Consider the following 17786-nt stretch of genomic DNA (forward strand, 5'->3'; position numbering starts at 1 on the left):
AGTAAGGATTCCATAATGGCTACGGGAAAGACCAACTGCCTAAAAATTATATCCCGTCAGCCTTGATGGATGGAAAAAGAAATCAAATAGGAGGTCAGCTGATACTTTTCTATGTCCTGCTCAAACCCATCTTCTCTATGAGGACGGCCTCAGCAGAGCCAGGTAAACATGATTCTTCTTCCTTCTAAATTCCTTTAATGCTACTCCACTTATTTTCTTGTATTAAATCAACAAAAAATACAGTCAGTACATCCAGGGCCTGCTGCTATGAATAACTATACGTACTAAAACCTAGTAGATGCGTGAGTACCAGTTTAAAAAAATGAGTTACAGAGAGATCTACAAATTATTCCAAGGCAATAAAGTGATTTTCGTAAGAACTACTCATCTTGGAGATGGCACTTATGTTATTTTTCATTTCACTCACAAACTTGCACTAGGAGAACAATATGGCTTCTGAAAATAACAGACCATTAGAAATATATTTTGATCAACTGCTAATGAATCAGTATATTTGGGCGCAGTGCTTGCAATCTCACCTGTCCACGGAATATACTCAGGTTCTTTTTCTACTGGCTCCTCTCTTCTATACAAGGAGTTTCTATTTTGTCGATAATGACTAGCAGCTTGCAGCATGTCCTGGAAAATGAAATGTGTTATCACATGCAGGAAGCAAGGGATCCCAGGATCTCTAAGATAATCTGAAACATCAAGTCTATTATTACAAAAAATTACTCGGCACAGACCTGTTGGACTACTTTTTGATTCTTTCTGCATTTGAAATTTGTTTTACTCTACAGTTTAACTTCAGTTTTAGAGAACTATGGTAACCGAACTAGGAAGACAATTACTATAAAGTCCATGAGCTAAAATTAAATGAAACATTTTAATCAATAATATAAGTAGTGTGCTTTTGTGTAATTAAAAAGCAGTTACAGTAACATTAATACCTTTGCAATGATATACATGTCTTCTCCAAATAAAAGGTTTATTCTACCAAATAGAAACTTCTAACATGCACAAGGCAAACACTCAGATGTGTATTAACTGACTGATAAAATGACTGAGGTTTTCCTAACTTTTTGGAATGAACGAATACCTAAACCATTATGGATCACTGGTGATGCAAAGTAGGAACATGGAGACCACTTCCTCCTCCATTCACAGCCTGGGCTTTGAGTTGCTGGTACCTTCAGCACGCGTGCGTACCTTGAGAATACTGTTCACACTGATCGCCGCCTCCGCCCATTCAGCTGGCTCCAAGGCCGTGTCCTTCAAGACTTGCTCCTCGTGCTCCAGTAAGCACTCCCAGACGCTATCTACCTGGGACACCTGAGGGAGGACAGAGACGGTACCTACTAGGAACAGAGACCATGCCGATGTGCCACGCTTACAGCTGCCTGGAATCGACTCAGCAGGCTTTCCTCACTAAGTCACACCCTCTGCTCAGTAGTCAAAGGGACAGTCAGTGATGAAAACAAATTTAAAAGCCAAGAAAAGTTAGAATCTCCTAACTTTTAAAAGGTGGAGAGCGCAAATAACTGATAAATAAGTCTGATAAATAAGCAATCTGGATTGGTAGCCGGTAGGTTTTTTATTTAAATATCAAGTAACTGAAATATTTGTTTATTATAGCTATGAGGGCTCAATGCCACCTTTAAATAGTACTAGGCTACAAATGATGTCACATAACAATGCGAGACCCCAAAGTAATGAATTAAACGAATGAACTAATGGATTAAAATAGTTATCCAACCAATGAAGTTGCTAATTTCTTTCTCTGAAGAATTTCTTTTCTTTAGACATAATAGAAATGTTTGTAGAACAGCAGTAGCTACATAGAAACTAACTAAATACATAACTTGTAACTGTTCTATTTTTTGTGATTAATTAACACATGAAGGTAACTGTGCAAAAATGTTAAGCACTGAAACACTTGTTTCCAGTGTCAGCCCCCAGTTAAGCTTTTCCCCCTTTATTTATCAAGTGGATATTTACTTGGCATTTAGAGTTTGCATAGCATTGGGTGCTCAGAGATAAGAAGAAATGGAAATTAGATTTGCTGCCCTCAAGGAACTTACAAACTAGTTGAACGAACGATTCATAAACACATGCACAATGGAGCCCAAACAAAATCACTCTTCTTCCTTTAGTATTTCTGATGTCAGTCAAAGGCATCCTAACAGCCCTAGCAGGAAACCTCTGGCACGTTGAATTTGTAAGAATTTTTTACACTGTTAATGTGAAAAAGATAATGCATATGTGATATAAAAGGCACGAAATAATATAAAAGCAAATAAAATCCCAAGACACTTGCTAGACAGCCTTACCACATGAGTTACATGTTCAGTGGTTTCAGACATTGCTCATAAGCTGTACCAACACTGCTGAGGGCCTGTTCTGAAGCAGTTATCTCATTTTATAGAGCCCCAGGAGGTGCGGGGGCTCCGTCCAGACTGGCTACAGGTGGAGGGTCAACCCTCAAGCAGAGTCTGTATTATTTTACCTTCTATCCAGGGTTGTGAGATCACATCTCCCCTACACAGCCCACCAATCAGAGCCTGACTTGGGTTATCCAGCTCTTCTCTTAAAATGCATACCTGTTTGTAATGTAATTTACCACTCCCAAGTGGATGGACAGGTAAAAAGAAAAAAAAAATTGATACATATTTTTTCACTAAACACATGCATACCTCTTCAGCTCTCTCTTTTTATTATGGTTATGCCATGTGGGAGGACCTTTAGAACTTCACCCAAAGGAAGCTTAAGACCAGTAAATGTAAAGAGAAATTAAAATAAATGGTGATGTAAACAGTCTTAAACATTACTATCTTCCATATGGAGCATTCTTTTGAGGAACCAATCACATTTTTAGTTTTTCTTTTTTCCTATCATATTCCTACGGTGCTACTCATGAATTATGTATTCATCCAACTGATAACTTCCAGACCCTATGTTTTTTCCAGTTAATTGGAAAAATGTACTTATACATAATTAACTAGTATGCTTTGCACTTTGATCCCAAAGCAGAAAAAGCAACCAGGCTTTTGCTCAACTCAATTTGTCATTAATAATTAAATAAGAAAAACAAAAACTTTATCATGTAAAATTATGTATGAATAAAGACAAAAAAGGACACAAAAATGACAACAGTTTGGTTAGATCATGAAATTTGAGGTGAACTTTCTTTTTTTTCATTCAGATTTCAGGTATACTTGATTAAAAAACAAAATAAAACAGAAAAGTGCTTTGCCTTACATTCCCTAGAAAAAAAGCCCAAACGTATAAAAATGAGGCCTTCTTCAAACTAAATACATTTACGGAGTCTACAGAACTGAACATAGTTCAGTGTCTTATTTTTGGTTGCAGTACATCAAATATTCAGAGTAGAAGAGACCCTTGGCACAGGCTGTTAGATGCTAGATGACAGCCGGACTGCACGAGGAAGGAGATAAAATTAGAGGCACCAAACAGAAAAACTTCCCAAATGCAAAAAACAATTCCAAATTCCACAGAGCTGGGGGAAGAGCTAGCACTGTTTCTAAACTCAGATAACGCCACAAAGGGAGAAGGGACAGCCCTAGTGAAGGACTACAAACTCCTGAAGCAACTGACTAGCACACCCAGAACAGCCTGCTGAATGGTGGCTCAGAGCCAGGGTCTGTGGTCTCAGCTGAGTCAACCGGCCCCTGGGTCTTGGCGGCAACACCTGTAAAGGGAGACGGGAAAGTCAGCCCTGCCTTTCATGAGGTTGCGAGGTATCGCTCAGGTACCAGAGCTGTGTGCTCTGACCAGTGCCCAGCTGCCACCAGCTGGCCAGCACCTTCATCTCCCTCCCAAGTTTACAGCAGGCTTTTCTTTTCCTCTAAATCTGACTTTAAAAGTGAGGTGTAGAGCAGGATCCCAGCAGGTAGCTGAGGAGAGTTTAGTGAAGGGACTGTTTACAAAGATGTGGGCAGGAGTCAGGGGACCAAGGCGGGATGGTGCAGCCCCGGGCTAGCAAGATGGGGAGCCACAATTAGGTCCAGGCCTGAAGGGGAACTGGGACAGAGCAGTCGCTGGAGGGGCGGAGAGGGCGGCCTGAGAGGAGCCTGGTCTGACAGCAGGCACAGCAAACAGGTGGAAGCAGCAAGGAAGGAAGCTGGGGACGACAGCTCCAAGCTCTGACCTGATGGTGCTGCACCTTCATCAAAACAACAGAAGCTGGGGGACAGGGGAGCCCACCACGGAGATGCCCTCTGGGGCAGAGTCAAGACGTGGTGTGGAGAAACACAAGGAAAACATCCAGACGTGATAGGGAAGACTTTGTAGTCATCTTTACAAGCCCTAACTTACAGGGAAAGCGATAAATGAGTGATACTTTTGAGGGATAATTTACCCAGAAAACATGGAGTCCAATTTAAAACTTCAATGACATCTTTTGTTCTCAATCCTTTCCTCACCGGGGGCCCGTTCTGTAAATGGCACAGCACTCCAGAGCCGCACTAAGGGGAGGACGGGTCTTGTCTCACCTCTCTGAAGAAGACGTCTGCGGGAGTCAGGTTGCACGGGATGTCGCAGTCCCTCTTGTTTAAGGCCATCAGTATTGCTGTGTTGACAAGGTCGGAAAGCCTCGAGTGGTGGTTCTTGAGGACGATGGCGGCGGCCAGCTTCTCAGCGTGTTCACAGAGCAGCAGCCGTGTGGCCATCGGCAGCCCTCTCACTGGAAAAGTGCCGAGACGTCCAAACAAGCCGACCTTGAGACAAGACGAACACGTGTTATTAGAAAGCATTCACAGTAACATACAGAAGAACGCAGTCACATTTCCACCAGCAGCTCACTGGGTACAGAGATGCTGGCCCCATCCTCCCCCAGAAAGACCTCCGTCCATTGGTCTTTGGGGCTGTTCCTAACTCTCTCTCTCTCTCTCTCTCTCTCTCTCTCTTCAGCCAGGGCCATTTACACCTGTAAGAAAGTACAGACATTCCTGTTCTAAGATTAGGGTCAACTACTGTTGTCTCTACCTACCTTATTCCTCAAATGATTGTTTATGGTTATCAAAATCATAAAATTGTTCTTTTCTAGCTACATTGATCAACTCCCCTAGACTCCAGACCTTCAGAACTAGAAACTCAGCAGCCTCCACCTTCCAGAACCCTAAAGCCATGGGGAGGGTGTGGGGGGGTCTCTCTGACCCTTTGCATCAGCTGCCTCTGATTTGCTTGATGCCCATTTCTGGCTTGAGGAGGAGAGTTTTATATTCAGAATTATTTTCTTAGATACAAGTACCCAGTTGTACATTTTTCCTGATTATTAATGTAAATCTTTCAATGAAATGAGCTCTAAATATTAAAGGAAATATAAAGGCACAGGCAGACTGGGGTTTTTAGATCTGGCTAGACATTCCCTTGCAACGGATGACGCTGCCAACAGCTGTGTGACTCCACGAGGGTCTGAGGCCCAGGGAGGCTGTACCAAGAGATGCCACAACAGCTCCAGACCCATGGCTCCCCCCCCTTCGTACCCCGCCCCTCCTGATAACTTAGCATCCCCGCAATGTGGCATGTGAGGACCACGGACTCCTCCCACCCCAGCCTTCTGCACACCCTTCTGCAACGTAACCTTGCCACTCCTCCCATCAAGAGGCACAATCAAGTTCCCAATCCCTTTTATCTGGCCTGGCCTTGTGACTTGCTTCGACCAACGTCGCTTTGGTGGAAGTGATAATATGTGACGTCTGAAGCCTACAGCTTCTAAGTTCATCCCCTTGAAGCGCCGCCTGGAGACCACAGGAGGCCAGTCCAGCTTAGAGGAGGATAAGACTAAGTGGGGGGAGAACCAGGAGGCCCCAGCGGACGGTGGCACCGACTGCCAGTCTGACAAGAGACGCCTGGGGACCTGCCAGCTCAGCCCACCCCAAATGCAGCTCAAGGAGAGGGCCCAGGGGAAATCAGCAAAGAACCGCCCTGCTAGCCCACAGTTGTTTTAACCCACCACATCTGGGGGTATTTGTTATGTATTAAGAGTTAACTGATAACAACTGACAATTACATCAGAAGAAAACATGTTTTTTCCCCATTGATCTGCAGCCCACCTAAAACACTTTATTTGTCAATGAACAAATAAAGTTCTCTTGCCCAGACAGTAAGAGCAGACTGGAGCCAGACTGTGCATTAAAACTGAAGCAGAGGGCTTCCCTGGTGGCGCAGTGGTTGAGAGTCCGCCTGCCGATGCAGGGGACGCGGGTTCGTGCCCTGGTCCGGGAAGATCCCACATGCCGCGGAGCGGCTGGGCCCGTGAGCTATGGCCACTGAGCCTGCGCTTCCGGAGCCTGTGCTCCGCAACGGGAGAGGCCACAACAGTGAGAGGCCCGCGTACCGCAAAAAAATAAAAAACTGAAGCAGAGTGAGGTATTAGAAACCAAGGTATTTCTGGAATCCTCTAGAACCACACTGTCCAATAAGGTAGCCACTATCCAGCAAAGTGGTGACTTTAAGTTAATTAAATTTAAATTTAGAAAACTTCAGTTCCTCAGCTGCAGCAGCAATTTCAAGTGTTCAGCAGCCACACAGGACTGAGGCTGCCAGGCTGGGAGGCACAGCCACAGGGCAGTCCCATCACCACAGAAGGTTCTATTAGGTGGCACTGACTTCAGTCTCTTTAACAGGGAGGCATACTGATTCTGGGAGAAAGTGTGCAAAAATGGATTTAAATTAATTCTTTTGGATTATGCCTGGGAGCCACAACTGATCAACAAGGTAAGGATGGGTGATTTTGTGTAACAACTCTGTCTAGCAGCAAAAACATTTACTATTATTAGGCTCAATATAAATGGGAATTCCCTTACCCCTTAAAAAAAAAGAATACTTTATATGAGTATTTGATGCTAATGGCACCTCGAAATTAAACATCCACATAGAAAAACCTGTCACCACCTTCAGATTCTTCACTGTCTTTCTAATAATACAAAATCAACTCGGGAAAACCTAAGTTTTATATAAAAGCACACAGGAAATCCGAATGAAAAGCAGGGTATCATAGGATGTAACAAGAAAAGCTGAAATAACATTTCTGCTGAAATACACTATTTTTCTTCTTTTTATCCTATTTTCAATGCAGCTTTGCTTCTTGTAGTAACAGGCCTCCACACAGCCCTGGAATTATTTACTTAAGTCAGCAAAGAAAATGGACAACACTAGTCATGTCCCACCCAATGAAACACCTCAGAATTAGTGAGAAAGGGTCTCCCACTGTCCTGGAGAGAGCCACAAAGGGCACAGTAAAGCCAGGTGTCCGGCCATCCCTGTTCACAGCGACTGGGTTGCCTACTTGGTGAATGAAGTCCATAAGGAAAGAATGGGCTTTCATCTTGTCTTCGAGTTGGTGGAGAATAATCAAAGATGTATTGCTGAACCCAGGTGCTTCTGGTGAAACACAATAACAAGACAAAAACATAATACACTGGCTTGACAGAAAGTACTGCTATTAAAAGTTGAGAAAAATCTATACAAAAGGAAAGTACTAACCTTTCAATGCAATTATTAATTACATTACCCAAGAGGTTAAAAATTTAGACGAAACTTTTGGGGGTTTGATACAATTCATACCGTATTTATTCAAAACACAAATATGTTATTATTAGTTTAATCACTTGTATCATTCTAAGCTTGACAGCTCAAAACAGTCAAAGAAAGAAGGTGAGCACTGATGTTTTCTTCCTAAGACTCTAATGAGAATTGCTTGCTAGGCAGGAAATTAGGGATTGAAAGGATGTTTGTGACAGTTGCATGGTCCTTGGGGACCCCTGAGTGCCCCAATGCTGCATGGAGGGACAGTCACCCAGGCCGAACAGGAGGACACATGCCCACTTCTACAGGCTGAGATCTGACCACTGCTGCTCTTAGAGAAGCACGTAATTTCCATTAGCCAAATTCAGTAACTTATGCTAAAATTATCATTTAATTTGGGGCAAGTGTCAAATGCCTACCTATGCCACCAATTTCCTTTTAGAAATAACATGCTGAGAAAGCTAAGTAGGGCTGATTAATCTGTTCAGACAGAACATGTAGGATTTGCTCCAATGTTTCCTCAGTTTCTATTCTACTATGTAGACCTGTTCTGAGCCCTTTATGTATGTATGCATGTATGTATGTAAAATAGATGAGGTGTTTTTTTCTTTTTTTCTTATTTTGGCCATGACACACAGCTTGCGGGATCTCTGTTCCCCGACCAGGGACTAAACCCGGGCCATGGCAGTGAAAGCTCTGAATCCTAACCACTAAGACCATCCAGGAGCTCCCTGTTCTGAGCCCTTTTAAAAATCTACTATGGGCTTCCCTGGTGGCACAGTGGTTGAGAGTCCACCTGCTGATGCAGGGGACATGGGTTCGTGCCCCAGTCCAGGAAGATCCCACATGCCGCGGAGCAGCTGGGCCCGTGAGCCATGGCCGCTGAGCCTGCGCGTCCGGAGCCTATGCTCCGCAACAGGTGAGGCCACAACAGTGAGAGGCCCGCGTACCGCAAAAAAAAAAAAAATCTACTATAAGGAAAGTTACAACTTTTATAAAATACTGAATTAATATTAAATTGTTTCAGAAAATAAAAAATATGCACTGAGAAACGCTTGAACAAAAGAACCAGAATGTTCTTCTCCATAACATTAACATTAGGATGCTCTTACCCTCGGGGACAGACTCAGCCCACCGTGGATCAGAAGCAGGGTAGTCGTCCACCAGGTCCACGCTGATTTGGGTAACAGCTCTGTCTAGTTCACAATTGGAATCCGAATCAGAGTGAGAGGAAAACAGCTCATCGACTATCATTTGAGCATGACCTAAATCTTTTCTGAAATAAAATCAGAAAACAAAAGTAAAAGTATTAGGAGATACGGGGATATATGTATATGTATAGCTGATTCACTTTGTTACAAAGCAGAAACTAACACACCATTGTAAAGCAATTATACCCCAATAAAAAATTTTTTTAAAAAAGTGAAAGTATTAAACTCATCATGAAAAAGTTAATTGTGAAATTAAAAGTCCCATATGTTAGCCCAAAGTTTATTACTTCTAATAACATTTATTTAAAAGGGAGACAATTATGCATTCATTAACTCAACAAATATGTGTTGAACACTGATAATATGCAGGCTCTGGAGACAGAACAATAAACAAAACATCAGAACACAGTCCTAAGACTTCACAAAGTATACAGTGGCATGAGGAGTCAGATAATTAAAGAAGCAGTTACACACACACACTAGACAGGGAAAGAACAGAGGCCACATAGCACACAGAGGGAAAACCAAAACCCCCGACAGGCAGGGAACACTTCCTGGAGGAAGAGGTGCAGGGAGGTGGGGGTGAGTGTGGGAGGGGCACACAGCGGCAGAGAGAGCACAAGGCACACCTCTAAGAAGTACGCCTGCGTCCCAGCAGAGAACGGAAGCCCTGGGGGAGAGAAGATCATCCAGTGAGGAGAGAGGGAAGAAGGGTCCAAGGCAGACCTCTTAGAAACAAAGGACAGAGCACAGAAGGTCTCGTAAAGCATGTGACGGAGTTTGAGCTTAGAAGGAAATGTTGCAATCTGTTCTATTTTTAAAAGATCATTCTAACTACGCTATGGAGATGAGGGATCAGACAGGAGGGAGAAAAATCCAGTGAGGAAGTTACTGCAGAAATCTATCCAGGCAAGAGAGGACGGGAGTTTCCACCAGCAGCAGCTGCAGCAGCTAGGAGACAGGCAGACAGCTTTGAGAAAGAGACACAGGAGGGAAACTCTGGCCATCGGCTGGCTCTGATGCATAAGGATGACTGAACAACTGACTGTGGCTGCTAGGACCTGCCACTGGAACAGGGGCTAGGAAAGAAGGAATAAGCTCTGGAGAAGACAAGCACAGTTTCACATGTGTTACAACTAGGTTCCTGTGGAACACACAACTGCTTCTGAACATTCTTCATTTGTATGTAATGGCCCAGAGCAAGGTAGGGCTGTGCTCCTTCAGCAAATGAAGCCAAGGAAGGAGGAAAGATGGCGCAGGGAGTAGAAAGAGAAAAATATGGAAGACGATAACAACTGGAGACGCCGTCTCAGGCAGTTTAGCTGTAAACAGGAACACACAGAAGAGGTGCTAGCTCAAAGGGGGACAGACTGGTCTTTTTAAAATGGCAGATTAAATATGATTAACAGCTGATGAGAAGAGGCCAGCACAAGGTCAAAGATGTAGAAGGGGAGTAACTGAGAGAGTACAGTCTCAAGGGAAACAGGACACAATGGCACTCAGAACAGAGAGACTGGCCTTAGGAAGAAGAACACCTCTTCCTACTCCCCAGGGAGGGAAAGGGAAGAGGAGTCGGGATGCAGGTAAGTTTGTGGGCGCTAAGTACAGGGAGTTGTCCTCTGATGGCTTCTACTATCTCTGTGCAACAGGAGCCTGAGTCAGCTGCTTGGGGGGGAAAGGGGCAGAGAAATGGCAAGGTAGCGAGGCGAGGAAAGGGTTGAAATGGTCTCTGCAGAAGAGGAGACAGAGCTGACCAGAGAAACACAGAAAAACTGCCGCGAAGTGTTAAAGGCAAGGTTGAAGCCGGAAACCTAGTTATGCTAGAGGTCGTGGGAATGCAAAGTGGACCATAGCATGATCACTCAATAATGAACTATTTTAATCAAAAGACTAAGTTCCTTAAAACTCTCACGAACAAAAGATTTTATATTTATATTAAGTAAAATGAAAATCAAAATAATATAAAAATTAATTTCAAAGAAACCATGCTATAAAAATAGTAATATTACCTTAGCAAAAAACTGAATGGATAATAGTTTAGAGTTCTATCCACCAGCTTTGACCCCCTGAAAATAATTCTGGTTGTCACGGGTTGGGGGGAAGGATGCTACTGGCATCAAATGGGAAGAGGCCAGAGATGGTGCTAAACACCCTACAGTGCACAGGACGGCCCCACAACAAAGACCATCTGGCCTCAAATGTCTGTAGTGAGAAGGCTGAGAAATGCTGCTTTAAAGGTTCCATGATCCCATTTGTGAAGAGGCTAATTTTTTTAGACCATTGGCTGATACCACCCCAGAAATGACTTCTTGTTAACCTCATGGTACTTTATGCTAAACAGGATAACACAGTTGTGTCAGAAGTCCAGTAACACCGGTCCTAAGGTTACTACGCTCTGAGCACTTGAGGTCAGGGACCCCTTTTCGTACTTAATCATCTTCCCCAGTAAAACATTTAGAAATGACTATACTGGGTTGAATGATGTTCCCCCAAATCCAAGTCCACCCAGAACCTCAGCACGTGATCTTATCTGGACAGAAGGTTTTCGAAGATACGATCAGCTAAGTTCACGCTGAGGTCATACTGGATTAGGGTGGGCCCTAAACCCAATGACCGGCGTCATCATCGGGACACGTGAAGACAGACGCACAGGGAAGAAGGCCATATGCCAATACAGACAGCTGGAGCGATGCGTATGTGGCCAAGGAAAGCCAACAACTGCCCGCCATCACCAGGAGCTAAGGGAGAGGCTAGCGAACACCCTTCCCCAGAGCCTTCAGAGGGTACACGGCCCTGCTCCCACCGTTCTCTTGGACGTCTGGCCTCCAGAACTGTGACAGAATAAATTTCTATTGTTTTAAGCCACCCAGTTTGTGGCAATTCACTACAGCAGGCACAGGAAACTAGTACAGTGACTCCATTACCATTTAAATGTTGAGATGCCACAAGTCTGACAGAACTGTTAATTAAAAGATAAATTTATACAAGATAAAATCAGAGTATTAATCCAAATCTTGGCAGTCAGACTGAACACCATGCAACAGAACAAGACTTAAAAGAATACTATTTAAAAACAGAAACAAAACACTGGTGCCCTCTTCTGGACAGGAAATTAAGCTCAGTAGACCATCAGTACGATGGCACAGAATTTTCAAACTGTAAATGCACTGCAAAGTCTCAAGTGTGTCCCTTCTGTGAGAGGGAGCCTCCACGCACCAGACGCCACTAGGAGTGGAATTACGGGACTGTGAGCTGAGAGCGGCAAAAATGGAGGCAGTAAAGTCTGACTATTTCTTCAAAACAAAGATCTGCTAAACTCCAATTCCAGAGACATTAAGCAATCTGTCCAAAGTCTCACACAGTTAATCGGGACAGAGCAAGGGCTGGATCACAATTTTCCCGAGCATTCATTCCAATATAAATGGAAGGTACCAGGTACAGAACATGAAGAACGTGTGTGCAGGACAAACTGAAATGACTGTATAGGGTCAGCAAGTGCGACAGAGCGAGTGCAGTTGTTTCCTCCACCCCGCGCACACCCTCCTGCGAGCAGCCTTCCACGGGGCCTCACCCCGGGACTCGCTGGGGCCAACGGGATATTAGCAAATGTGACCAAGCAGAAACTCGAAGAGCACTTGTGCAGCAAGGCTTCCTCTCTTCCACTTCCAGAGCCCTGAGGTTTGTGAGCAGGCCAGGGTAGCCTGCTAGAGGAAGAGATGCCGCATGAGGCAGACAGAGCTGACCAGCCAGGGTCCCCAGATGGGAGCAAGTGTAACCAGACAGCTGGCTGCTGACCACAGACCATGCGCGAGCCCAGGCAGGACGAGGAAAACTGCCACCCCAGCACAGCCCCAAACAGCCAGACACAGGGCCAGAAGCTGTATTAAATAAGCCACTGAGTTCTATGGTGATTTCTACACAGCAGAACTCAACCAACAGGCCAAGACTAATTCCTTTACAACAGCGATGATAACCCTTTGTATGCAACTTCACTGCCTTCACATTATACATAAAGCATGCTTGCAAGCTGCCTTCATGACCACCATTTCTAGTGGGACATTGTTTCCATCGAGTGGAGAGGCTGTGTTACACCAGGTTTCTCCCAGCCTAGCTGGAACCCTCCCGCGGCTACCAAGTTCAGAACAAGAGTTTGTTAAAGTGCTAAAGCTCAGAAAAACATCTTCTCCTGGATGGCTTCACTCCTCCAACTCGTTCCCACTAGTCAACAAATAAGCAGCATATGTCAGTAACATGTGTCCTCAAACATCAAAAGGGCAGTAATTTTAAAGACTTGTCATACCTGCAGTATTGCAGAAAAGCAGCTTTTAGCAATTTGGTTTTATCTTCCCGGGCAATAGTTTCATTCTTGGTAGAGGTGTCAAAAACCACACTCTGTAAAATAACAAACTATAATTTAGAGGTGAAGGTATAAGAATATTCTTAGTTATTGGACTAAACACTGGACCCACCTATGAGAGCAACAGTACAGACACACAGCTGTTTGCCGTACCCTCTATACCAATGGTTTATATATTGATACTTAAGACATTTATTGAAACAAGATAAAACACACCAAATGATCAACTAAAGTCCTATAGAAAATGTATATATAATTCAGGAATTATATTGTGAGTAAAATCATTTGCAGATTTCATCACAACACAACCTTCTTATAGGCTTACCCTTATACAACTCATCACAAAGTGTATTTCTAAGCATAATGGTTGATTTCAATCTTAACATACAGCAGTATTATGAAAACCACATGATTACAAAAGAAAAAACGTAAAAAAAGAAAAGTTACTTTCTGTTGAACCTGTATCAAATCATTTTCATTTTGAATTACACAGTCTATATATTTTACATACTTTTCAAATGGAAATTACCCCAAACAGTGTTAATTTTTAGCCTCCTGTAAAAGAATGATAAAAATCTTTTTTACGGATCAGGGTATTTCAGAATTCAAGATAACAGGAAAAAAAAATGATGTTTTTTTCCCCCACTCTCCCCTCAAAAATCATCCCAGAAGAAAAAGAAACACAACCACCACACATCTGCGGTTCCAACTGCAACACACAAAGATGGAAACCAGAAGGGAGGAGCAGCAAGTGACAGAGCAGGGAGGAGGCCAGGCAAACCTGTGCAGTGCGGGGACAGGCCCTGAGGACAAGAAATAGGGAAGTTCCAGGCAGACAGCAGGCAAGGGGCTTCTCTAGAGACGTGACCCTGGGCAAAGCTTTACGGAAAGGCACCTACGCAGCTGCTGGAGGGTGTGGGAAGATTAAGCCATATATCAAAGAAAAGTAAGCAAATATGAAATTAGTCCACTCCAAGAATCACACCAAGTTGTACACTAAAGGAAATGGAATCAGCACACTGCTTCACTCTGGACTATAAACAACATTCACATAGCCCTTATAATGGAAAAAATGTACACTGGGGTGATGAAGGCAGAGAGGAATGCAGGTTACCCAAGTCCTCATCCTCCAACAGGAGATCTGCAGATGACGAGAATCAGTGAATGAGAGACAGCAATACACGCATATTACTTAGAAATGTGGAGGCAAACGCCAAAAAAAAAACAGCTGAAGGACTTACAAGTAGTCGCTTCTGAATAAGAGGACAAAAAAGATGAGAGAGATAAAAGAACTAATGTCTTCATCACAACTCTTTTAAAAGTGTCTGACTTTTAAACATTTGTGGGAAACACCCTGATAAAAATCGTTAAATCCTTCGCAAATCAGCTACACTTTAAATCAACTATACTTTAAAGAAAAAAAAATCTTATGGAACCACGTTACTTCATTGCCTGGTCCAGCAACTGAAGATGCCAGGGAATCTTCAAGGTCTTCTGCCAATACGGACACATTTTCCCTTGAAGTAATCGACACCAATCCACTGTTTCTGGAAAAAAGGATAGGAACGCCCCCACAGGAACCAGCTCCTAAAATACTATCTCCTAAGAGAAAGAAAAATACACGATCAGATAGACATAACCAAAAAGTACTTTCCTAAATCCACCTCCCAGCAGAAAATCCTGGTGATATCCTTTGCCGTGTTACTCCTACTCTGTAATCCCGCGTCAAAAGTCAAGGCTCCCCGCTATCTGGAGTGGTAGGCTGTGTCCTTCACTGTGCCTTGCAAGAGTAGTGGGCACAGAGCACCAAATGAGAAAATCACCCCTTCTGCAAGACTCAGAGTACAGCTTGCCAACCCTACCTTGACTTACTGAGTAAGCCAGTGCGGAAGGAAAAGGTTTAAGCTCTCTTGTAGTCTTAACAGCATCCCACTCACCCAGTCAAGGCTCTGGTGCTGGGACTAGAGAATTGAGGTTCCATCCTGCTGCCTCACATGGATTTTGCCCTTTGCCCCTTAAGATAAAGACCCTAATGAGACTGTCTGCTTGGTGTTTTTCACACCTGGCTGGCTCCCCCCATCACCCACACCTCCCCCCCAATTCCAGTCCCCTTGCATGAGTCCAGCACCTGGGATTCTTCTTACCCAGGGGTCTGGACAAACATTTAAAGAACATCAGCTCAGAATAAGTCACTCTTACTGACCAGGAACAAGCAATTACTTCTGTTAGCATCAGTTCTTTTCTTCTTGGCCTCTTCTGGGAAAAACGTTACTATTTTTTGCCCATAAATGTATCAGTTTGGGAACTCTACCACCCTTCCAGTTTTTCAGCTACTGTAGGCGTGGGATTGAATGTCACAGGCATCATGCTTGAAGCAAAGTTTATGGAAAGAGAACAAAAACTGCTCAGAATGACTAACGAGTTCCCTAATCCTGTTTTCTAAAACCACTACCCTACCTTGTGTATTGAAGACGATTTTCTCCCGAGGAAGAGAAAACTTCCCAGTTCCTGTGGAGCACACGTAGACAGCACTTTCAGTATACAGATAGGCAGTCTGGTTTGAAAAGTTTGGGACCATCAACTGACATATAATCAAGTCTTCAGACTGAAAATTAAATTTAAGATTACATTTAATCAGAATTGAAACAAAAATACTTGTTTGTATGATTTTGTAATTCACACTTTTGTACGCTCATAAAAATGATAAAATAATTTGTTGATTATCCTTGTAAAAACCTAAACACTATCCATCAGATGATTTACAAAACATGACAGAATAAGTTTGTAAACATCAATTAGAGAGACCATTTGCTGAGTTGCAAATAATTAGCAAAGTTTGAAAACGTTTCCATGGTGATAAGATTTTAACTAACCGCCTGTAACAAATGTGAGGAAGAAAATAAAAGGATTAGTTCATTATTTATTTTAGAATTGACAAATTTATTTATAAACGACCCCTGATAAATACTGTCTTTTTCTTCACTGTCCAGATATCAAGCACAAGAAAACTGAGTTAATTTGATCATATATGAAATTAAAAATAGAAATAAGACCTAATTAAATCATAAAATTAGCGAAAGCTAAAAAGGATATTCCGTTTATTAAAAGAATTTTACAAACATAACATAAACATGGAATTTTTTTATTCTCAAATTGTCTTCTTTATACCCTTTCCCACTGTCTGAAAAATTTTAACACTGAGCATATTTTTCTTGTATAATCAGAACACATAAGGTTTATTTCTGTTTGAAATAAAAGACCAAACTAAAAGATTTCCTTACAGCACTCAGCTACACAAATCATATTAAGAGTGAGAGTTCAACAGAATTAGATACTATACAAGATTAAATGAAATGAATTTACAGCAGTTAAGGCCTTTCCTCAAAAACATCATACTTATTCAACAATGTTCGATTGCTATTAAGAAGCTTAAAATTAGAGAGCTTGCCTTTTAATCGTTCACATGAAATTTGACAAGTATATAATGTGGTTACCTACAAATATAATCCTACTCTGAGGAAAAATGGGATTTTTCTGTAGTATATAGGGCTCAAAACCAAAGCCCAGTTCATGTCAGGTTTCTTCCTTATTTTTCACTCTGCAGTTCATCATCAATGTTTTCCTTCTCAGCAATACTGAAATGAAGACCCCTTCACAGAGCTATGGCAGGAGAGGCACGCTCCTCGCTGTGAGGGGCTCCCACTCTCACTTCTCTTTAGCTAAGGCTGAACAAAGGACTGAGTATGAGATGGCAAACAGAATGCAATGCCTAAAAACTAGCTATTTAAAATGTATTTCCAGGAACTCCTTGGCAGTTCAGTGGTTAGGACTCTGCACTTTCTCTGCCAAGGGCCCAAGTTCAATCTCTGGTCGGGGAACTAAAATTCCGCAAGCTGCCAAAAATAATAACAATAAAGCAATAAAGAGATTTTAAAAAATAAAATAAAATCTACTTCCAAGCTCTGCAGATGAATTTCTCAAAGAATCTGACCCTGCAATGGTTAGGAAAAGAACTCAGCATGTTACTGTCACTTTGTACTTTAACTTACAGATGTAAACCTTACCTGAAAAGGTGGGTTATACTGAGTGACTTCCACAGTCACTGCATCTGACATTTGGTAGCCGTTATCTTCTACTGTTACCAGCGAGTAATAGACGAGACAGGGCTTGTCTGCCAGGTGCCATGCCGCTGACAAAATCAGGAGACCATCGCTAATTAGTGAGAAAGAAAGATCTATTGTCTCTTGGGCAAACAGTCCAGCAATGTCTTGAAGAGTTAAACACACGTTTCCCATATGACCTAGCAAGCCCAGTCCAAGAGACTGGGACCTTATAGTGGCTTTACTCATGATTGCCTAAAACTGGAAACAACCCAACATCCTTCAACTGCTGAATAGATAAACAAATCCTGGTAAGTCTATACAGTGAACTACTACTCAGCAGTAAAAAGGAAGAAACCACTGAACGAATATCAAATGCATTATGCTAAGCGAAAGAAGCCAGACTCAAAAGGCTTTATACCCTATGATTCCATTTATACTATAAGGACAGAAAATACATCAATGGTTGCCAGGAGCTGCAGGTGGAGAAAGGGGTTGACAAAAGAGTACAAGGAAATTTTGGAGTGATAGAACTGTTCTGTATCTTGATTGCGGTTCTAGTTAAATGAC

General features: G+C 42.7%; 1 protein-coding gene across 1 annotated transcript in view; it reads right to left on the bottom strand.

Annotated features, from left to right (window-relative positions):
- The window catches only part of NUP133 (nucleoporin 133), a 59156-nt gene that overhangs the window by 22402 nt on the left and 18968 nt on the right, over positions 1-17786 (bottom strand). The window contains exons 9-17 of the mRNA XM_022553119.3: positions 17181-17328; positions 15574-15721; positions 14561-14718; positions 13060-13151; positions 8661-8824; positions 7310-7404; positions 4512-4736; positions 1210-1332; positions 540-639 (exon numbers count right to left, since the gene is read on the bottom strand). Coding sequence (XP_022408827.1) covers positions 540-639; positions 1210-1332; positions 4512-4736; positions 7310-7404; positions 8661-8824; positions 13060-13151; positions 14561-14718; positions 15574-15721; positions 17181-17328 — 1253 coding nt within the window. The remainder of the gene's footprint in view (positions 1-539; positions 640-1209; positions 1333-4511; positions 4737-7309; positions 7405-8660; positions 8825-13059; positions 13152-14560; positions 14719-15573; positions 15722-17180; positions 17329-17786) is intronic.

This window comes from Delphinapterus leucas, chromosome 16 (assembly GCF_059928025.1).
Source record: "Delphinapterus leucas isolate spDelLeu-1000000601 "Yukka" chromosome 16, BTC_Dleu_Yukka2, whole genome shotgun sequence".
Classification (NCBI taxonomy): Eukaryota; Metazoa; Chordata; class Mammalia; order Artiodactyla; family Monodontidae; genus Delphinapterus; species Delphinapterus leucas.